The 23800-nt window shown below is 36.9% G+C and overlaps 1 protein-coding gene across 2 annotated transcripts in view; it reads right to left on the bottom strand.

Moving 5' to 3' along the window:
* The window catches only part of DNAH5 (dynein axonemal heavy chain 5), a 124564-nt gene that overhangs the window by 53247 nt on the left and 47517 nt on the right, over positions 1-23800 (bottom strand). For both annotated transcript variants that reach the window (XM_075052488.1, XM_075052487.1), the window contains exons 31-44: positions 23619-23782; positions 22801-22957; positions 21641-21853; positions 20608-20832; positions 19122-19294; positions 18034-18212; positions 16267-16454; positions 15516-15710; positions 14705-14839; positions 13791-13898; positions 10133-10286; positions 8227-8373; positions 5632-5873; positions 368-544 (exon numbers count right to left, since the gene is read on the bottom strand). In XM_075052488.1, coding sequence (XP_074908589.1) covers positions 368-544; positions 5632-5873; positions 8227-8373; positions 10133-10286; positions 13791-13898; positions 14705-14839; positions 15516-15710; positions 16267-16454; positions 18034-18212; positions 19122-19294; positions 20608-20832; positions 21641-21853; positions 22801-22957; positions 23619-23782 — 2457 coding nt within the window. The remainder of the gene's footprint in view (positions 1-367; positions 545-5631; positions 5874-8226; positions 8374-10132; positions 10287-13790; positions 13899-14704; positions 14840-15515; positions 15711-16266; positions 16455-18033; positions 18213-19121; positions 19295-20607; positions 20833-21640; positions 21854-22800; positions 22958-23618; positions 23783-23800) is intronic.

The following is a 23800-nucleotide window of genomic DNA, read 5'->3' as shown; positions in this document are numbered from 1 at the left end:
AGAACAGACCGAATCAATATCAAGTAGACCACAAAATATAGAAAAGCAGCCTGTAAATACCAGTTGTAATCAACCATTACAGCATTTGATTCAAGTTCTAGTTTATAATCTGATAACAATCCACCAAAAAAACCCTGAAATAAACGTGCTTTCTGACACATGCTACATGTCAGTGCTTAACATCAAATCCAGATGTGAAAGAGGGCGCATCCTAGCTATTATTTTCTAAAAAAGGAAGGTATTCCTTACTAACCTGCATCTTCATTTATATTCCAAGTCATCAAAGAATCTCTTCTCTATGTAATCTCATGATTTAAAATTATCTCTGTTAGATTAAGTAAATACAAAAAAATCTACATGACTTTACCTTAGGTGGGATAAGGCCCTGCAGCATATTAATGCTCTGCATAATCACAAAGGCTTCCAACATCTCAGTCTTCCATTGCAGAGACTGAATGCTGAAGCGGTATAAGTCTGGGAATGACGAAGAATACAGCTGACGTAGAACTTCAGCCTCTTGGAAGGAACGTCTTTTCAAAAATCCCTGTTGCAAAGCATGGTGAGAAAATAAATATAGTTCCCAATGCGAGTCTCAGTAAATTCAGCTGTAGTAATTCAAAAGGTACAGCAAGCATGGAAAGTTGATTTCTTTTTTGGGGGTTCAGATTCCCTGCCTGTTGGGCAGGGTTTGGCCAGCAGGAGGTCAAACTTTACTCAAGTATGCATAACTCCTACTAGATGTAAAACACAGATACTGAAGAAAAAAAGCCCTTTAAAGTTTTCAACTGCACAAAAATAATTCTTTTCAAATTTTTTTTTAATCACAATGGCTGTTTAAGATATACAACATCTCTGCAAAGAAAGACGATCATATGTACTGAACACAAGTTTGATTTATTCTGCACAACATTAGTTTCTAGCAGTGATAGAGGGCACCCCAGAAACATCTGGCAGCTGCAGAAAAAAAGTTAGGATTTCACACGGGGATGTCTACTGGTGTGTGTAGTGGGGATTTTTATGCATCTCAGTATCTGTAATGCTGGATAAACAAAACCTAATTAAAACTACCTATTTCTCAAGATCACAGAACAGGATTTGTTCTTTGATGCCTTTAGCTCAAAGTAGTAACCTACTTCTTTGAGTTACCTAGAAGCTTTCTCTCATTTGTGTGGCAGAATGCTTCTCATTTACATGGCATGAATTTATTTCCTGCATAAAATACACTCATCAGCAAAAACACTTGCGGACTCTTCCCCAAAATTCAAACTAAAATTTGGCACAAACTGAAATCAAATAACTTCCATCTAAACATCAGAAAAAACTTCTTTTGTTGTTGTTGTGAGGGTGGTCAAACACTGTAACAGGCTTCTCAGTGAGTTTCTGGAGTCTCCATCTCAAAACTCAACAGGTCACAGTCCCAAGCAACCTACCCTAGTCGACTCTGCTTTGAGTGAGGTGTAATCAACTGCACGATCTCCAGAGGTCCCTTCCAACCTCAACTATTTTGTGCTTCTGTGATTCTTCTCTATACTTCTACCTTCATAATCTTTTGAAAGTCTATCTTTTACTGCCTAAAATAAGTAAACTCTGGGACTGATTACAAATAGGTAGATATATGAAAAAGCTTTCTAGAAACAGGTAGGTGGAAAACAAAGTGCTAAAGATTAAATGGCAGAACTACTTAAAATAGATATCTGGAACTTCACCAGCTGTTCAGAAAATAGTAGAGATAAGTAGAAAAGTTGGTAAGATGTTTTTTCTTTGGAGGAGGTTGATGAGTGACAGATCAAATACCTCAGATCACTTTGCAAAAGCTGCTTAAGAAGCATGTCAGACAAGAACAGCAATATGAAAAGGTTGAGATCTATTTCACTGAATTTGGAAATTGCTTATGTCATGATATTACATCCCAATAGGCTGCTATATTTAGTTGTTTATAAATTGTAAGGATGTGAAATCTAAATATATACAACTTCCTGAGCAATTTGTATTTGTTGTTAAATATTTTTCGAACTTCTTCTGAAATATCAACAAATACTATGTTTCATTGTACATCTGAGAATTAGGAACTAAAGAAAGAAAACTCCATTTAATTCTATTACAAAAGTAAGGAAATCCTCTAGTGAACAAAGCAAGATTAACATCTACCCTGATCTGCTGGGACTATGTAGTATATCGCACTACAACACAGATTTAAAGGAAGATGTACTGAAAGAGCCATCAAGATATTTTATTTATGAAGTAAAACCAAATCAAACAAAACCCAAATAAATGCTATTGGCTCAAATGATAAATAGCTATAGGTTGCAATTTTATAGCCAATTTTGGGGGGGGGAGAGGAAGGGAGGTTGGAAGGCACGTTTCATGGCTGAAATGAACATAATTTGTTTTGTGGTATCCAAAAGAAAAAAAAAAAAGAAAAAAACAGGTTCTTCTTTTCTTTTTGACTGTTGCTACCACTGAAATACATTAGAAGCATAAGGTCATGGATTAAGTGAAACTACTTTCATGCAACACTTCAACACAACTCATTTAGCCTGCATATCCCTTCAAAGTGAGGAGGCAAATCATGACTGATAAGGCAAAATAAAATGCTTTTGTTTGTTTTTTACTGTCTTTGCAGCTGAATCTATAGCTCAATTTAAACTGAAACATTCAAGAAGTTGTTGCCTGCAAATTAACCAATACGAGGAGGCAGAGCTGCAAGAACCTATCATCACAGGCCCTATGCAGTGCTCCAAGTACAGAAAGGAACAACACAAGCAGAATCTTATGGCAGCCATTGTCCTAGATGCATAATTTACACTTGGACTTTCTCGAGTATCCATATTATTTAAAAAAAAAAAAAGAAAAAGTAAAGCCTTCCATTCATATACACAAGGCACTTGTGTTGACTGCATGTATTTGCATTGTTAAAACTTCAGTAACAGCCAAATTTTTAGGAAACTTATTAAACACTTTTTTTTTCTATTAAGAATGCAAACATTTTAGACTTGGCAAAGAAACCTATCAAATGAATTAGCAATGATTCTCGAGTATTGCTAAGTAGCTGTGATTGAACAGCCAGCTCTGTATGATTTAATTTCATTCTAAAAGGGAAAGGCTCTAGGCACTCCTAGAGAAATACGGTAACAGCCTTCTGCAGCAACCCCTAGACCTTCACAAACAGCAAACCTCCACAGGCAACAAATCACAGCACATGGGTGCCTCCATCATAGGAGAGAGTCTCTGATGACAGTCACACTCCTTTTCCTCTTAAATGGCTAAGGCTAAGCCAGGTTCTGATGCCTCCCCTAGTGAATCTTGCTGCTCCTCACCTATTCTCAGGGCATTATACCTGACCTACCATTTCAGATCTGCAGGTGGAAAGGAAACCTCACTTCTGTTGCCAGAAATCACAAGTTTACAGTCTTCCTCATCTTGATAGTTTCTGTTGAGCAAAGCTTTGAATGCAGTCTCTCAATCCATCTCTTTTCTATTACTGGGCTAGGGATCTTGAGTCTGCAGTGTCTCTGCGGAGATCCTGCTGAACTGTTTACTCTCCCTGAAGGCACACACGTCTTCGCACCCCTTCCCACAGCTCCTTCACCTGGTAACTCCATGCCCAGGGCACACTTCCCTGGGGGGGAGGGGCGGCGCTCCACTGTCTCCAGCCCCAGGAAAAGGCATCAGGCACCGCTGGCCACCCAGGGCTTGGGCAGCAGCGTACCGTCTCTCTCTCAATTTCCACCTCTGCTGAAACCTCCGATACACTAAGGACAGTTGTTCTAGGCACTGCCCTAGACCATGCCCCATGGCATGTCAACTTCTCCACTGCCAGACACATCGGGGATTTACGGAGAAGGAATCTGGTTATAAACAAGCAAGCTATACAACACTTAGAAGCAAGAGAAGCTTTATGGGTTAATACAGTAAGAAATCTGAGAATAATACAGAGTAATCATTACAAAAGGCTTCCTCAACTACTAACATCTGAAAGTTAATATGAATCCAACTGTATTTTCATCTGGCTTGTTAAGCAACACTGTCTTACTTGAGCATTAGTTGTATTTTCCACTGGTATTCTATTTGATTTGGAAAATGAAACGAATAAATGAGACTGTGAAATATTCATTTTAAAAATTATTAAAAAAACTTGTTAATGCGATACTTTGTAGAAAGGAAGACAGTAAAATTCAGTCTGCCAGCTCATAGTAACCTGTGAAGTTTTGTTCTTTTGAGTCTGCAAACAGGGAGGTATTTAGGCTACAAGGGCCTGGACGATGTTCTGATTTCATAAACAGAAAGACTAAATTATTCCTAGCTTAAAATTAAAGTTTAAAGCCCATATGAAGAAACATTAATTTGGGATTAGACAGAAGAAAGGTATATTAAATTGGGTTTCAGGAGAAGGTAATAAAGTAATTTTCTCTATGATGACAGGAATCAGTGCCTTAGCCACAAGGAAGAAAGTTTTAATTTTTGATACGCATGAGACAGTCCACATTTCATCAAAGCAAAGTAACGTCAACAAAATATTCTCAGTAAGACTGACTAGACAAGAGAAAAATAAAGAGAAAATAAATTAATATTTCTTTTAATTTAATTTTTTAAAAAGTCTTAATCCTGAGGAGCCTACTTCAATGAATTTCTAAGGCAATATAGGGCTTACCATTAAAGAAAAAGATACTCAGAAACAAACTTTTTTTACTGCTATTGTCTCTGTTGTTTTCTCAAAAGGGGACACAACTGGAATTAAATGCTGAAAGTTTTGCTGAAATATATTATTACAGAGCATTATGTAGATTCTTGGGAACTCTTACGTTTCATCTTTACCAAGATATTTGCTACACGAAAAAAAAACATTGTATGCTCAAGTCTCTAAATGTGTGATTCACTGTATCATGACCAGCATTCAGTCAACATAAGGATTTAATTTTTCTGGTTTTTGGAAGATGAAAGATGACATACAAGAAAAAACTCACTTTATATATCACTTTGAAATTTGAATATTGCTAAATGCTGTTCTTCCCTCCAAAACACACCTATAACGTGTTCTGTTTTTCCCACTCATTCATTCCATGCCAGAGACAGAGTAACCACTGCTTGGTTCTTCAGACATTTTGCTTCTAGAAATGTTAACAGACAACTTAACCAGGTAAGAACATCAACACTTTGATGCTGCATTGACTTCATTTCTGGTTCTAAATCCCAACTGCAATTAATTTTAAGAAATATCACGAGAACTTGTGTTTTCTTGAGGATTTCTGGACTCCTGAATCAGCCTGTTTACTCTTTATTCTTCCTTGGTCTGAAGCTGTATTAGGGGCTGCCAGGTAGTTGGTATTTTGACAACCGAGTTGCTCTTCAATTGTATAAAATACCTTGAATTACAAATTTGGCCCAAAGTGAAATACCCGTGTTTTTAAAAGTGCAATAAGTTGACTATGTTCCTGAAAACATTACATTATTCACTCTTGTATAAAATACCAGAAACATTGCTATATTAAATACTGACCTCTAACTTTATACAGTGTAAAATGCATTTTACAACAAAAGTCACAAAATTAGGTCCTAAAGTAACAACAGTGAAGTGTTGAATAAGTAATCAGTAAAACTTCCAATACATAAACAATCAGTTAGTTATTGTACCTCAAGGATAGGGCTCCAGCTGAGAACTGATGAGCTCATGAATACCATCCCATTCCTTGAAACAGTTGCTGGAGAAGCATTATCAATACTATGAGGTTCAAAGACTATTTTGCAATTTGGTGCCATAGGTATCCGATCTCCATTTGCTAGCGTTAGAGTTCTGTTATCATCCAGGACAGAATTAAGGTTCTCAATCCAAATAGCATCAACTGGACCATCAAGAACTATCCAGATGTGGTCACCTATAAAGCAAAATAACCGATACAAATGCCTATGAAGAAAGTTCTAGTTTCTTTCAAAGACCAGTTTCTTCTCTCTGCAAACAAATTTTGAACTCATTCTGAATTCACACACAGAGCTAGAATCTCAGCTTTTAATACAATTACCTTTTCCATTACTCAATTTCAATTAAGTACTTCATTTTGTCACCTACTGATAATTATCCATTGCTCAGTATATAAAGTGTCATCAGCATGTCAGTTTGTAATAGTGTGAAACAGTTTTATGGATCCAGTCTTCATTGCAGTAATAAGTTAGGTTTATTTCAACTTGCATAAAACAGCATAAATAAGATAGAAACTATACATCTATTTAAAACCACCATTCATTTCCAAAGAGTTTGCATAAATGTAGTGAGATTAAATGAAAGGAAGACTGGAAAAATCACTCTTTCAGATAGCATGCTCACTTTCTTAAGTAAAGGAGGTCCATTAGGGGAAGATACTTATTGTTGGTTCTCCTGCTTGTAAACTTGATCCAGCTCTCTGAAGGTTTTCCCAGCTTTTTCCATTTAGTAACAGAAATGGATCTTAAAGCCTGCCTCTGTTTCCTAGGAGGGTCTGGGTCTGGCCCGCTCACCTCACTCCGGCAGTGAGCAACAGGCCCTGGCTGGAAAGGGAGCCTGCCTTAGCTTCTGGCTCCCCATCCCCTAGGGAGTAGCCAGCCCTGCTGTGCATTGCTAGATGGTCCTTTAGTCAGAGATGGTCCCACTCTCATCCACCTTCAGAGTGAGTCCGCACTGTCTAGGCCGAGGTGGCTTGGGGTGTTGCTAGGTATGAACCGATGTCGTGGTTTAACACCAGCCAGAAACTGAGCACCACGCAGCCACTCACTCACTCCCCACCCACCCAGTGGGATGAGGGAGAAAATTGGGAAAAGAAGTAAAACTCGTGGGTTGAGATAAGAACAGTTTAATAGAACAGAAAAGAAGAAACTAATAATGATAACACTAATAAAATGACGACAGCAATAATGAAAGGATTGGAATGTACAAATGATGCACAGTGCAATTGCTCACCACCCGCCGACTGACACCCAGCCAGTCCCCAAGCGGCGATCCCCCTGCCCCCTCTTCCCAGTTCCTATACTAGATGGGACGTCCCATGGTATGGAATACCCTGTTGGCCACTTTGGGTCAGCTGTCCTGGCTGTGTCCTGTGCCAACTTCTTGTGTCCCTCCAGCTTTCTCGCTGGCTGGGTTTGAGAAGCTGAAAAATCCTTGACTATAGTCCTAACACTACTTAGCAACAACTGAAAACATCAGTGTTATCAACATTCTTCACACACTGAACTCAAAACATAGCACTGTACCAGCTACTAGGGAGACAGTTAACTCTATCCCAGCTGAAACCAGGGCAACCAAGAAGGATCCGGATGAGAAACTTTCACACCTCTGAGGCAAATAGCTACAGTGCAGGCATCTCAGGCACGGGATGGTCTGGAGTTCTCATCATAAAGAGACACTACAAAGTGTTGCAAACAGTGAATCTGAAGAAGTCATTGAGTATGCTAATTTATATTTCATGTTGAGGGGAAAAATAGAAAAAAACCAACAGTTAATGCTATACTACATTCTCAGGGGTGCTACATTTTCTAGATTTGAAACAAAACCAACAAAATTAAATCCAAAAGTATTTTCTATTTTAAAAGTATCTGTATCCTTAAAGATAAGAATTTTTGTATGAAAATTGACAGTACAACAAACATTAGAATTTTCTCTTTTTTTTTTTTCCTTTAGTCCTTCAGGCCTAATGATAAGGTCACATACTAATATTCAGACAAAACAAGGAAGAAACCATCTAGCATCAAACCATCAAGGTCTCTCTTTTAGTTAATATAGCATTCTAAGAATATATGCCAGCATTATTTCAGGCAGAAATTGCTTGCCTAAACAGAATTATCTAGTGCCATTTGAGATGAACTATGGTATGTGCAGGGCTAGCAGGAGGTGTGACACAAAGGAGACTCACATCCTTCTAGTATGGTGGCTGGAGACCAGGTAGAAATCCTGACAGCACCAAAATTTTTTATAGTATACCAGTGTTGGGTGAACTAACTCTTACCTTCCACTTTTCTTCCATTCAAGGGCCTATCATTTGAAAGAGAGGGATCAGCAAATTCAGTGAAACAGTATTTGCTACACTACACAGTTTGAACACAAAGCGTTTAGAACAGAATCTGTGCAACAGACAGAAGTTCTTGCACCAATATTCCAATGCTTCCATGTAAGTAAAAAAAAAAAAAAGTTTGCTAATGTGCTTTAGAGAGATGTCCTGCAGCTTGTTTTGTTTTGGAGAGAATTTTTTTCCATTATACCTTTCTTGGCTCTTAAAGTTTTTCTCCAGAGTGTTGAAAATATTCCATCTGTCCAATCATTTGTTGCCACATCAAGACGACCAAACATTTGTGAAGCAGTTATAGCTTTAGGATTCATTCTCATTTCACGATGTGGCTGTCCACAATCTATGAAAGCAGATCATCGGTTAATTTTGGTATTTCTTTTCAACAGCCAGAGAACTTTGACAAATTCAAAATCATTATACCCAAATGTGTGGTTTAACATGCATTCACCATTATAAGAAGTTGTGTATTTACTTGGAAAACTTATCTCTTGCTATACATCAACATTTGTTAATTGGAGCCATCAAAATTTAGAGTAGAACAAAGTTCTGAAACTTTTGAAAGTATAAGTCACATTTCATAGATTCATTGGGAACAGAAGAGCAGCAAGATGAAATTTATTCAAGGTTTAGCTTAATATTTTGAAGGCTTTTCAAACAATAAAACTTTAAAGCCTTTGGTTTCGATGCACTTTTTTAAAACCCAATGACTAAATACCAGACAGACCCTCCACATGATCGTTTTTTGGTTTTTCCCCATTGTGCACTTGCATACATCTTAGAATAGGCAAAGTATATAATATGAGCATATCCCTGTGAAGCCTCTTGGGCAGCTGAATTCCATCTAGCCATACCATGATCATATAACCCTTATATTTTCTGCATTAACAACAGCTTAAAAACTCCTATGCCAGACATCTTTAGAAAAGCTAATATTAAAACTTAATCAGGCACCACTAATAAGATGTTGAAAGAGCGAGCTAAAAAAATGGCTTATCTTAAAATCTTAATTATAATCACAGTTCACTAACATGTAAGATAGAAGCCTGGCAAATCACGTAGTTTTAAATTTCATGAGGTTATGCCAGAAGATCAGCTTGAAAAAAGTATTGTGGCAGCTTTATCTTGGTAGTAGTTCACATTTCCATGCTACAGAAATACAGGAAAATAGTATAATGCAACTATCTGTTCTTTCTGCTTTTTTTCCCTGAATGGAACATTTACGCTTACATGTAGAGCTTACAGTGTTTCTTAAGCACACTAAGTACTGCATGGATGAGAAACTGGCTGCACCATTTTTTACAGAACATTTACGCTTACATGTAGAGCTTACAGTGTTTCTTAAGCACACTAAGTACTGCATGGATGAGAAACTGGCTGCACCATTTTTTACAGAAGCCATCCATTTCTGGAAAATTGTATAAGCAGCCTACTGAAGCCTGTGAAATGGTATAACACCAGCTTACCTCAAAAGAGATGTTTTTTCTCCTCCAGTTATGAACTTTTAGTTTAATAGGATCAAACAGAAGTTCTTCCACTAATATTTTTGTTTAGAAACACAGAGGACAAAAAACACACACTCCTCAAGCATCCAGCCAGGACACAAAATGAATACCCTTGAAGACTTTGTCCCTGCCTAAACTAGTAACTATCTCCTAGCAGCAACAAATGATATAAGTATTTATTTTATACTGCAGATAAAGACCCTGTTTTGTGAATTGTGTTCAAAAAGGACTATATACTTATGATTAGGGGAAGGTTTCAGCATTACTTCAGCCCAACCTGGGAGATGCTTTAATCACTTGTCTGAGCTGCCTACCCAAACAGTATTCCTCTTTCTCAATGTTTCTAGAATGAGAACTTCTGATGTAAGTATCATAATATTGGAAATAGGATATGTATTATATGACCTTGAATGTCAGACAGTTTCAAGCTTTTAAAAGATACTACCACAACAATTAGTATTCACAACACACAAACAGATTCTTTCAGTAATATTTTCTCACAGTGAAGTAATTGAGGATTTCTGTGAAGAAACAATGTTGTTTAAAGTTTACAATGTAACAGTTTAATAACAGTTTACAACATAAATACTCACACACCTGTCATGGCTTTCATTAAAGTGTGGATGCAAACAGTTTTTCCTGCACCACTAGGTCCTAGAGTCATCAATCCATGCCTTACTCTCTGGGTTTCGAAAAGTTGGATAACTTTCAGTTTCCAAGGAGGATGACAAACAAGCCCAGCTTCCTCCACCTATAGATAGTGACAGAAAATCAAATTACTACTATTTTAGTGCACAAGATATTTTGATTTAAAAAAAAAAAAAAAAAAAAAAATCTTCAGCAGAAGACTACACTCTTTGTAAAGGTTTTGTGTATATAGAAAACTGTTTGGAAAAAGAAGGGACACTTAGTATTTAAATATGTATTCAGAAAAATAAAAGAAGATAGACCATCCTTTTTTTTTTTTCCCCCACCTCTTCTTAGGGTTAAAGCATCATTTTAAGGAAAAGACAAGAATTTTACAAACACTCTCACTAGCAATGTCTTTCATAGCCACAGAGCGCTTTTACTTGCCTCTCAGAACAGTTGCCTTTTTATGATGATGATGACTTGTGTTTCTAAATGTTTACAATAGCCAAAAGTTTTTCTGTAAAACATTTTGTTAAATATTTCTCAGTGTACAGATGGACCTTTCAGTAACTTCTTAATATCATCTTTCTAAGAAAAGACACGATGTTTTAGAACCAAATGTCACATGCTTGTTTACTATTTTACTAGTTCCAAGCTTAAAGAAGTTATCTCACTACAGTGGTATTGCTGTCACTTGTGAAAGTGACTCAGCTGGAAGTGAACAAGAAAGTTTTTAGCCAGTAGAGAAAAGCTAGAACTATTTCGTAAGAATTCATAGCACACTATATGTTTTTGACAGTCAAAAAAATTTCTAAAAACTCAAGAACATGTTATAAAAGTGAAGCTCTCAAAATAACAATTATATTTTAATTCAAGTATAATTTCTGTTTTTGAATTATGTTCCACAAAAAAATCTCAGAAACTATTATCAGTAAAAAGAGGTCTTTTTACTGATAAGATAGAAAACTCAGCTTTTACAATTACTGTCACATAGAACCATGGAACTGGCACTACCACTTGCTATATTACTCGCCTATCAAACCTCATGTCAGTTCAATTTATCTCGCTCTGCAAGGAAGCCAGGAACAGAAAGCAGCACAAGATGGATTCATCAACAGCAACCATGAAGTATATGGTGCCACCAACCCCTCATCGCCATGAAGAACACCACTGTTGAAGCAATGGAGTTTGCAAAGCACAACGAAGACATCAGATACACCATTTTCATGGATACATGATAAAATTCTGCTATCATTTACATCTTAACAGCTCTTGCAGTTGACACCAAACCAGTTAAGCTGCCTTTCTTTCCAGTATAGAATGTAGCCTTCTGACTTGTTTCCAGAGACCAAATATATACAGCAATATATCCAAAACCTAATGATGCACGGACAGAACATACCTGAACTGATTTCTTTCTTCACATAAAACAAGATGGTCATGTTAGTTATTCCTTCACTCTAATCCAATGCCATCAGTGGACACCTGTCTTTTCTTAACAGTTTCTAACACTCATGATTCTATAATAATCTTGTAGATTCTTGTATACTTCCCTTATCGAAAAATAAACATGTTGACAAGCAGACTTGACATGTGCTCAAAAGATCCTCTGTTAACAGTTGTAGATATGTACTGGGTCTAGTTGGGATGGAGTTAATTTTCTTGGTAGTAGCCCATATGATGCCATGGTTTAGATATGTAACCAAAACAGCGTTGGTAACACACCAGTGTTTTGGCTATTGCTGAACCGTACTTGCACAGCATCAAAGCCACCTCTGTTTCTCACACTGCCCCATCAGCAAGCAGGCTGGGGGAGGGCAAGAAGTTGGGAGGGAACACAGCTAGGACAGTTGACTCGGACTAACCAAAGGGATACTCCGTATCACAGAATAGTTTGAGTTGGGAGGGACTTTTAAAGGTATCCAGTCCAACCCCACTGCAAGTGATAACATCCCGCTCAGCAACAAAACTGGGGGGAAGTTTCTCCAAAGTAGCCATTGCTCAAAGACTGGCTGGGCATCAGTCTGTTGGTGGTGAGCAATCGCTTTTGCATCACTTGTCTCTTTTCCTTTTTTTTCTTCATTTATTAAACTCTCTCAATCTAGACCTATGAGCTTTTTTTCCCCTCTCTTTTCCCCCTCTGAATCTCTCCCACAACCCGCTGGGGGAAAGTAAGCAAGTGACTGGGTGTTGGCTTAGCTGCTAGCTGGGGTCAAACCCATCACAACATGTAAACATAGAGAAACACTTCAATTCAAGTAATGCCTATTTCTTTGTTATGATATTTTCCCAACAACTCCTGTCCCCCTTCCCTATAAAAATAGTCCTCGTGAACTTGATTCTGTCCTAACCTAGCTGTTTTCATTGTACTAAGTCATTATAGCTCTGAAAACACAGCGAAGAGCTCTATTTAATAAAACCTTGATTCACTTCCAAGACAAATAAAACAGCCTACCATTTCTGGTTTCTCCAGATTTTAAATTTTAGCAATATGAGAAAAATATGCCAAAATAAACTAACAAAACTTTCAAACACTGTCATAGCACTAAAAAGGCACCATGAGATCCCTAGACCTGAACTTTTGATAAATTTGGGGTTACATAAGATAATTACAGTGCCTAAAGCTCTTCAAGTTTCCAACACTGCTTCAGTATGGGCTAACATTACACCCTACTTAGAAGCAAGTGACAATGGTTTGTTGTTAAAAGCTTTGACACTTTCTATGTCTGGCTTCACACATCATCACCAGTAGAAACATGAAGACCATGTTATTAAGACCTCTTTTTAATTTATTAGGAAATGACAATTTAAAGCATGAGATTCAAGTTCTTTACAGTTTCTCCTAATAAAAGCTTAATTTGCAAGTCCTTTTTTAAAGCCAACTGTATAAACTACAGAAAGCAAAACAGTTTTATAAACATTAGCTGATGATCCAACTCTTCCTTGTTAGGAAAGCCAGAAGCAGACCTCTTCGTTTGTATCTAATCATATTAAATATAAATAAATAAAAAGTCATAAACTCAAATTCTTCAGAAATGCATTTCTGATTTTCAATTTCTTTCATTTTGGGGTTTTTTTCACATTTTTGAGTTGTTTATTTGTCTGTTTAACTATTAGATAATTATCTGAGAAATTATTGAAATTCTGGAGGAAAGTTTAATAGAGGTGATCATTTAAGTGTACATACTTCATTAGCCTTCTATATCCCACTGATGTTCTTAAGTTGGCCCTATTGAAATATTCCAAAAGATCTAATGGGAGATGAAGTAGAGGAAGTGTCAGTTTAGGTAAGTCTTTTCTCAAGCTCATGTTCTGACTGTTAGACTTTACACAAGTACTAAATCCTGGGTCACATAAGGCAAGCGTATATCCACACATTTTTAAAACTGGTCACCACAAATGACTCGCAAGAAAACCACAGGATGCCACAATCACAATTCACTGACATCCTTAAGAATAAGGTTAATAGTAATATGCCAATGGTAAAGATTTATGGAAAAGCTTACTCTGCCTCTAAATAGTAAAACATATTACTACCAGCTGGGTAGATGAAACACCAGTAATTTTCTTAGATGTCACTTCACAATAGTCATGCCACAGCAGCACAGATCAAGAGAAACATTACCTGTTTGTCAATGGCGGCTTCCAATTCAGGATAGCCTACTTTATCAAGCTGGATATCTGGAAACAGATCTTCAATTAGACTCAGGAATAAGGGTTCATCTTCATCAATCTAGTGAAAATCAGGGGTGGGGGAAACAGATTAAAACCTATTTTATTTATTCTAGCATCTTAAAAAACAATCCTGAACTCTTGCAGAGCTAAAGAAATATTTGAAAACATAAGGAACCATCTACAGTAACACTCTAGGTGCTAAACACTCTAGCAGGACACAGCAGAAGGAGATCATATGATGCTGCCAATAATCAAAAGCTATTGAAAATAAACTGCTAACATACAGACTGAATTTATTAAAGTAGATTTTAGCAATAACATTTATACAAATAGGAAATTATTTGTCTAAGGTGTAAAAAAAGATAATAAAAGAGATGAAGTATCACAGCAACAGAAGAGGTTCTGTTAGCTATTTAAGACAGATGAGATGGTACTCATTACTACAAATAAGGATTATTTCAAAAGAGTGACTAAACACTTCAGGTCAAAGGTTCTAAAGAGGTTACTATATAGACTTCTCTTTGGTCGCTTATTTTTATAGGTAGCAAGGAAAATATGTAAAAACAATTCTGAACAATTCAAGGCGGTGTGGTTCAACCCAGGTAGGCAGCCAAGCACCACACAGCCCCTTGCTCACTCCCTCCCCAGCCCTATATAAGGTACTACAACAAAAATAAAGTCTATCCCAGCCAAAACTAGTACCCAAGTCCATCCAGAAAATGGAACATTTCCAGGCTATCTTCAGTGTAAAGGCCACATCCAATCTTCTAGTGATCACCTTAACAGTTTTAAATTGTATTTCCAAGAAAACCCACATAGCTCCAAAGTGCAGTTTAATTAATTTACCAGGCCCTCGGAACTTACTAGTTTAGACAGGTTCATGTCTCTCAGCACACGCATGACAATGGTAGATTCAGTATCTGTGGGATTTGCTCTTTTTGCTGCTCCTAATGTACGTAGCACTGACAATATATTCCGCAAGCCAAAATCATAATGCACCTAGAAGATATGCAAAGTTTGAGAAAATCTTATCCCAGTTAACAGGGATGAAACAATTCTTATTTATCATTTAAGATATGTATTTGTATAAGAAGTGTTACATGTGGCACAAATGCTTCCAAATATCCAACAACTAGTCTTTGGCTGTATGACTATGGGAGACTTCATTCCCCACCTCTGCTACCATCTACCAAACTGCAAGGTGTGACAGAAAAAAGAAATGTCATCACAAGTCTTTGAACAAAGATAAGGTTCCCAAGGACTATTAAGAAATAAATAAGCAGTATTATTTTGAATTCTCTGTGGACCTTGGAAACTGACTTTATTTGAGAAACACCTAAACAAGCACAGGCAGCACAAACCAAATGCCTCTCAATCCGTTCTATAAGACCGACTAATATACAAGCCCTTTATTTGCCTCAACAATCACCATTCATTAAAGCTAAATCTTAATAATAAGCAGTGTTCTGAATGACAGTCCCATTCTTGTAAGATAACCTGTAGCAGGAGTTAATCCTCCAGGACAGCAGAGGGTTGCACTACTAAAACGCAAATGTCATTTAGCTTACTTAGTGAACATGAACTTTTCCATTTTCTTCACATAGATAACAATAATTTGTGAAATCACATATAATTTTTCCCCTAAGATAATTTCTCCTCATATGAAAATAATCACCTGCTTTGACAGTTGCTCTTCACACAGCTTGTACAGCGTAAAGAATTTCCTTGCCAATACAACATTAGCAATGAAACCACAACTAGCCAATTTGACACGAATTATGATTTGACGATCAGGAACCATCATAGCCACCGAACGGAAATTGATCTTCAAGTTTTCAGGAAGTTCTTGCCGTCCAGCATATCCTGGATTCTGGAGAGAAGAACAGGTTTTGAAGTTGACTGCAACTTGCACAAACAGAAGAATCAGCAAAGGAACATGTAACCTGGTTAGACAAAAATAGTTTTTTGGCTTTAAATCACATGTAAAAATGAATTGCCATGCAGATTTACCACCATATCTCTACAGCATTTTAGCCTCTCTTACATCCATGAGGTATGAAAAATGTTCCACCTAAACACTTCAAATCTGTATTTATAGCCTTATATGTCCTGTTTTTACCAGCTACTTCTACGTATATCTCTATGGCCACTTCTCTGTACTACCAGAATGCAACATGCACAATTAATCTGATGTTGAGATAACTTGTATTTACTACACTGGCTGCATTTGTTAATTGCATGTGCTTGATGTCATTGAAATAAAAGCCTGTAAACTGTCTTTGTAGTAATGCTCAATGTTCTCAAACTGCCAGTGAGTTCTAAGAGCTGAGTGACAATAAGAGTTAGCAAGTACACTTAACACACCAGGTTAGAAGCGATTATTGTACAATCAACACTGGCATATTAGAAACCTACTGAATACCTACCATAGTAAGAAAGATGCCAAATTCTGGGTTCATTTCCACATTATCACCATCAGTAAAAATAAAGCTTTTCTTACGTTCCTTCTTACACGTCAGCACAACTGCAATTTGCTGTGCAGCTACCGATAGTACTGGTAAATCAATACGATTGAACTCATCAAAGCAACCCCAGGAGCCAGACTGAGCAAGACCTTCAAAGAGAAAAGCAACTAAGCATCTGACCATTATGTTGTTAACTCTTTTTTGGTGCAATTCATAAGCCAAAAATCAGGTTAATCTACCTCAGGAAAAAAAAAAAAGTTTATTTTTGAGGGTTGGGAAAGAGTCAAGGAGAAGAGTTTAACTCTTTTTTAAGCAAAAAGTTGCAAAATTCCAAAAGTCCTCAAGCTTGTCTAGGATACTACATCCTTCAATTTCTGCTCCTTCTCTCAGCATCTTGAATGTTTTACTGGTCCTCCCTATCCCCCAGAAAAAATCCCTGCAATAAGTCTATGAAAATATGATGGGTTGTCAATAGCTTATCGCACAGATTAAAACGAACGATAAAGTTGACTTCACCTGGAAAGAAGTTAGGGGTCAGTCTGTGCCACAACTGCATTCTTCCTCGTATATTTTGGGGAAAACAAAACAAAAAATCATCAACACAGTCACTTGCAACAACACAAGAGTCAAGGACCTCCACTTGATCTCTAATTCAACATCTGCCATGACTGAGAGGTATCAATTTCTGGTGCCTAAAAAAAGTCATCTGCATCTAACGTCAGTGAGCTGTGCCAATTGTTTTTAACATATATAGCACTGTTCATGCACTTCCTTCAACTGATAAAAACTTTGACATTTGAAGGAGACAAAATACTGAAATCGGAATCCAACACATTCCACCAGTTCAGAAATAAATTTCACAGATTTTTTCTTTTTGTACTTGCCATCCTCCTTAATTATTTCAAGTGTCTTTTTGTATCCTTTCATAAACTGTCTTATGTTTTCAGACATTTCTATTCCTTGAAGACCATGTTGCAAATGTATTTTACATTCATAAGATATTAATTACTTGCATTAATTAAAAGGCTGAAAACCACCTTTGATTATTTGTTGACCTTGCTTTATAAAGATGTTCTCTTAGCATTTGTAACTTTCACATAGTCCATAGAATCATATAATCACAGAATATCCTGAGTTGTAAAGGACTCATGAGGATCATCAAGTCCAAATCCTGACTCCACACAGGGCTACCCAACAGTTAAACCATACATCTAAGAGTGTTGTCCAAACACTACTTGAACACCAACAGGCTTTGGGCCCTGACTACTTCCTTGGGGAAAAAAGTTTTCCTAATATCCAATCTGAATTTCACCTGACACAGCTTTAAGCCATTCCCTCATGTCCTATTACCAGACACTAGAGAGAAGAAATCAGCGCCTCCCTCTGCGCTCCCCCTCATGAGGAAGTTGTAGACAGCAACAAGGGCACCCCTCAGTCTCCTCCTTTTCCAAGCTGAACAAACCTAGTACACTCAGCTGTTCCTCGTAAATCATGCCTTCTAGTTCTTTCACCATCTTTGTTGCTCTCCTTTGGATACATTCTATTATTTTTATATGCTTCTTACGTTGTTGACCCCAAAACTGTACACGGTACTTGAGACGAGAGCACTCCAGTGCTGAGCACAGTGGGACAATCACTTCTTTTGACCGATTAGTTATGCTGCGCTTAACGCACCCAAGGATACAGTTGACCCTTTCAGCCAACATCTTACCTTTGGTCCACATTTACCTTTGAAGATCCTCCCAAGTCCTCGGAAATCCATCTGGTCTGAACAGTTGAAGACCACTACATATTTTCCAAGGCACCGTCCCATGTCTTTGATGGTTTCAGTTTTTCCAGTTCCTGCAGGTCCCACAGGTGCTCCACCCATGCTCATGCCTAAAGCTTGAGCCAAAGTGATGTAACATCTAAAAGGCAACAGGCTATCATCACTTAATGGCCTGCAGCCAGAGAAACTTACTCAAGTGTGTTACATGAGGAAGGTCTGATTTAAGGAGACAAGGAAACTGCTGAAATTACATGCCTCTAATTACAATTTAAATCAGTAAGAAGGAAAACCCTTCACTCAGCCCCTAATGCAGGTAATATTAAGGTTCATCTCCTCATACATAAAGTGGAAGAACAGATAATCCTCAATAATCAACAACCTGAAAGATCACAAGAAGGGAAGAAAGCAGATACAGAGATGCTGCCTAATCTAGTTTGGTTAGCTTAGTTCCTGAATTACTTCAACTGAAGTAGTTCTAAACTACATTATACTATGGAGTACAATAATGAAAGACAGCTAACCTTTCCCTTCTCATCCGCCTTAAAGTTTGATCATACAGTGTATCCCATTTTCATAAATGAAACTTGTATGCCTAATGCAGTAAAACACCAGCTAACAATTATATCTAAAGAGATGCTCTAGAATTTGCTGTATGGAATAGTTTAAAAAAACCAAAAACAACCCACAACCAACCAAACCCACCCAATGCCCTTTATTTTGCCAATGATAGCTTATAAAGCATCCTTTGTGTTGTTCCAGTTAGGTAGGTAGGCCCCTCTCTTAATAGGACTGCAATTCCTTCAAAACCCTTCTAGATCAAAGGCAGAATCTTGTCATGTGGCAGAAATTGAACTGGAAGTTACTCGTATTGTAAGGCACAGAAACTAAAATATTAATGCCTTCCATTTAAAATTATTGACTTTGATAAGACTGTGAAGGATAAACTCTGCAGAGATCTATTTTGCATCCAAAAGGAATGACTAAATTGCTCTTGTGAAAGCCTAGGTTTGGCATCAAAGCATAAAGGAATAAAATCAGTCTTTTTCACCTGTCTGTAAGAGGTGTTATGACAAGCCTGTCAGTACAGCCCAAGAATTCATTCTGGTATGTGAAACCCACATCAGTGATCTTAATCATCATTTTATCAGAGTCTTCATTAAAATAAAATCTACACTGTTTCAGCCACTCGAAGTCTGTAGGGCTCTTGATATGCATGCAACACTAAGAAAAGAGGGGAAAAAAAGGCTGTGATATTCATGGTTAACATTTACTTTTGCATTTGTATTACCTCATCTTAGTAGTACTGCAAAGGCAGCACTGCAATCACAATGAAAGACAGAAAGAACAGCTACTTACACAAGAATAGTGGAGACCCTATCTTGATTTTTTTACCACAAAAATTGCTAATGTGTTAGTGCTGTCCCTGAAACCCATACTAAGGCAAAGGAATTTCAGGCTTTAAACAAGTGTGTCAAAATTCTAAATAAAAATGAACAGTCCATAAGTCTCAAACAAAATTCATTAAGTTCAGTTAACATTAAAGCTGTCATTTCTTTTACTCATCTCTACCATTTTATTTTTACTTATGAGTAGGAAGCATGTAATGCAATACTTGATTTTAAAAAATGTCAGGAGAATTGCATGGAAACACATGCAAATTGGAAAAAAGGTATTTCAAGACACTGTCATGGTGCAGATATTAGTTAAAAAAATTCAACAGAGCTGGAAGTAATTCAAAGTTGACCAACTGAATATTAAAACAGGATTAAAAAAGATGTCCTACAGGTTGTATCTAAAAATTATACTTTACATAAGATGATTATAACTTGAAACAACTGGTTCTACAATGAAAAGATAGGTGCCTGCTTATCAGCAATGGGTTAAACTCAGTAATTCTTTCCTCAGCTTAATTTCAGAGTCAGGTCCAGAGCTTCCTATAGGTAAAAAGGTAGGTTAGCTTTTAAGTTTGATTGTTTAAGCAGTAAATGCTTTCATTTTCCTAATTTTAGTATCCTGTGGCAGCATGAGAGGGTGTGAAGTGAATAAATAAATCCCTAAGTAATAATTAGGTATGCTACTGAAACAAAAACAGAGGGGATAGCTGCTTCAACCAACTTCAAACTTTTTCCTGTACTATAACTCTACCTTCAATCTATTCACTCCTCAAAACTCACAATGTAGTCCAGAGAAAGGACAATTACCGGCAACACAATGTGTGAGGAAAAAGAAGTCCCTAACTGATCAGGCAACAGAGGCATCTAACTTAAGCGGGCCAATACAAAGTATTATAAAATTCTGCTATTGCTTGTGGGCAAAAAAGCCACTGAACTACTTAAAGGGAAACTAAGACATGGACTGAAGCAACATCAGCATTTTTATAATACTCCAGGTCACATAATCATTACAGTCCTCAAATTAAATGTTTAGCTTAAGAGGAAGGAGTTCATAGGTACAGTAATATTTTCCTCTTGTCCTTTCACACTGTTTTATGTGGAAACCACCTCATAACTCATTGTAAATTTTTCCATACTTACCAGACCATCAAAAATGTCCCTCTGATGCACATGAATAGTGATTAATGTCTCGTATTTAACTCGCTCGACTGGACTAAGGTCTTTTGTTGTCATATCTATCAGCTTGTTTAGAAGATCCAGGAAAAACTGGTTCGTCTTTCGCATAGCTTTTTTATCATACCTGGCATTAGTCAAAGCTTCTTCTGAGTCTCTTGTCCAAATCATTTGGATCCCCAACAACCCAACCTTAGGAAACATAAAAGTATATGCTTCATAATCTTTTCTCTTTCACCCAAAATGAACATTCACAGATACAGATAAACTAAAGAAATGGTTCTGCTACTATTTGTTTAAAATTAGTTTTTCATGCATCCATATAGAGATCACTGAACCCATGCATTTGTTTTATGTGTCCCAACTCCATTCATAAACATAGTTAAGTCCACACTTCCACCTTGTAGATACCGCCTACAGTGCACTGCTGATAAAACTGTTCAATATAATTTACAGCATATATAAATACTATATATAATTAATATGCTTTATATATAATTAATAACTAATCAGTGAATAATTAATGCTTCAATTTAAAATATTTTTTCAATAATTCACAAACCCTTTCTTCCTTCTCCAACAACATTCCTGATAACAAGTGAAGAAGCTTCTACTAAAGAAATAATTTTCCCTCAGCACTAGCCTCTGCTCCAAATCTTTACCAATATATAGTGTCCTCCTGAATATATAAACAAATATACAGTTTTACTGCTTTTCCTTCAGCAGACAAGTATTAAGCTGGTAAAGAAACAGTGTTAACTCCATTGCATTAATTTACTGCATTCGGCATTATTTTTGAACAAGAGCTTCAGGGTAAGTTTTCTTTTGGTTTCAGATATGTAAACTGTAACTTAAAAGACTGAGGTGATTAAGATAAATTTAAATGTCAGTTTTACATTTATAACACTGGCTGCAATTTTGATTGCAAAGACAAGAAAAAAAACCATCAACATGCTACATATCTGTGAACAATTCTTCATTGATTTAACAATAATATTACCTGGGCTGGATAAGTAGAAAGAAATTCAGTCAGCTGGAAACTAGTTTCCTGGATGTGCGCAGCTGCCTGGCAAATAACATGATGCAGTGACAGCTGGGATTCCTTCAACAAAGAATTGAGCCAAACTTCCACATTACCTTCAGCCATTACAGGTCTAGTCAGCTCTATAGTCTCACCCTCTCGTGAACTAACCGACAATATACGATCATATATCTAATAAAAGCAAAGCGAGAACATTTGTGTTTATAAATTCATTGTTATCTTTACCATAACTGTCTGATTTTCCTGCCATCACTCCATTAAACTTATTTAGGTAACTAATAAATTATACCAACCTGTTAAATGAAATATAAAAACAATTAAATCATTACTGCTGGCATGCAGAAAGGCTTTAAACAAAACACTGTCACCTGAACAAGGACACAAACCCCAATACACTGACAATCCCTGAATTTCACTTAAGTTTAAATGACAACATCCACTTTCCAGTCACAATAAAGGAAACCTTCCACCATTACTCGTGGGTTAATATCCTAAGAAAATTTACAGGCTTACAATCAAAAATAACGGAAACACAAAAGGAACATGGTCAATGAAACTAATTTCAAATGCATGGGGAGGTAGTGAATTTCTAAGAAAATTTATACATCCACAGGGAAAGAAGAATTTTTGTTGCTATCTGTTCTTGTAAAGGGTATAAGAAAACAGTTCCTCAAACAGTATGTTTGAAGGGATATTAAGGATAACTAAAAAAGGTGAGAGACTAGATACGCTTTTTCTTACAATCAAAAAATGAATGAAAAAGTACAAATACAGGCAATCTAAAGATACAAATATGTCATAAAGAATCAGAAAGCTTATCTGAGAGGATGCTAGCCTACATTAAGCCACATAAGACAGTTCAGTACCTGGGTGTTTTCTTCTGAAACCTAAGTACTGGTGCAAATTTTTGTTTTGCTATTCTACATAGAGTTTTCCTATTACATAAATGAGGATATGAAACTAAATCTTACATGAAGAAAGCCTACACAGCATCAAATAGTTGACAAGCTTGGTAAAACAGCTGAATGCCCTATGCACCCAGGTAGGTTTCTTATTTAACAAGTATCACACATGGTTAATTCGAAAGAATGTAACATTGAGGTGTGGGCAGTACATACCCTTTCATGGAACCTGACAGTTTTAATGTTGTCAAAGATATTCAGCAGATGTGCCTGTATATTGTGAGAGTCTGATGCCTGGCCAAGAATTTCTAAGAGAGCAGGATCTGACACAAAGAAGAATCGTGGAAAGAGAAGACGCTTTTTCTCTAGGTACCTGCATTTTAAAAAAAAAATTGAGGGGGCAGGGGGTAGATGGTATGTGAATTAGGTTAATTTATACATCCTTCCCTCTTTAAAGGTCACATTTCTCACTGTGTATCACTGCAATTTTTAGCAGTGGCAATGATGACAATTCTTATCCATCACACCTTCATGTTAAGCACCTGCTCTAAAGCTACTCTTCTAGCATCAAAAATCACTTCATGGAAAGCTTTTATTATTTGCTATAACGTAAGCACCAGTAAAAAGAAAAGAAACTAAACCAAAATAAAATATTTTAACATTGAGTCTGTTACTTGCTATTTAGGTGTCTCATACTGAATTCTTCCCAGATTCATGAAGGGTCCAAATAAGACATACATATCTAGCCTGCCTTCTGGATTGAAACTAGGCTGAAACAAGCTTTGGTTGCAACAGAGATAGACAGTGAGTGACAGCATAGTCACAAATCAAACACTTATCAGTGAGTTGCTAGCAATTTCTTTAGAGGTGTTGTATCATCCCACTAACTTGTTTGCTCAGTTCAACTGAACTCATAGTAGAGCAAGAGCATGATCTTTGAAAAGTCCGTGGGACAATACTCAAGCAATTGCTCTTTCCCTAGTTACACAATTCGCAACCATCTGCCCAAGACTGTGGTCTTGTAGTAATCTTACCCTGTGAGTGATTTCTGACAGATTTCAAGCTGTTCTAGTAAATGTGGTAGTAACTGTCCCATGATTTCATCTCCAATGCAGCACTGAACAACATTAGGTGTTTCATGAGCTCGGGTCATGATCCTCACCCAGGATTTATCAATGTTGGAGAAACGCTTTGCTTCCTGTTGAAACATGACAAC

The sequence above is a fragment of the Buteo buteo genome, chromosome 20, assembly GCF_964188355.1.
Source record: "Buteo buteo chromosome 20, bButBut1.hap1.1, whole genome shotgun sequence".
Lineage (NCBI taxonomy): Eukaryota > Metazoa > Chordata > Aves > Accipitriformes > Accipitridae > Buteo > Buteo buteo.
The sequence above is the reverse complement of the archived record's forward strand: the minus strand, read 5'-3'. Positions and strand labels throughout refer to the sequence as shown.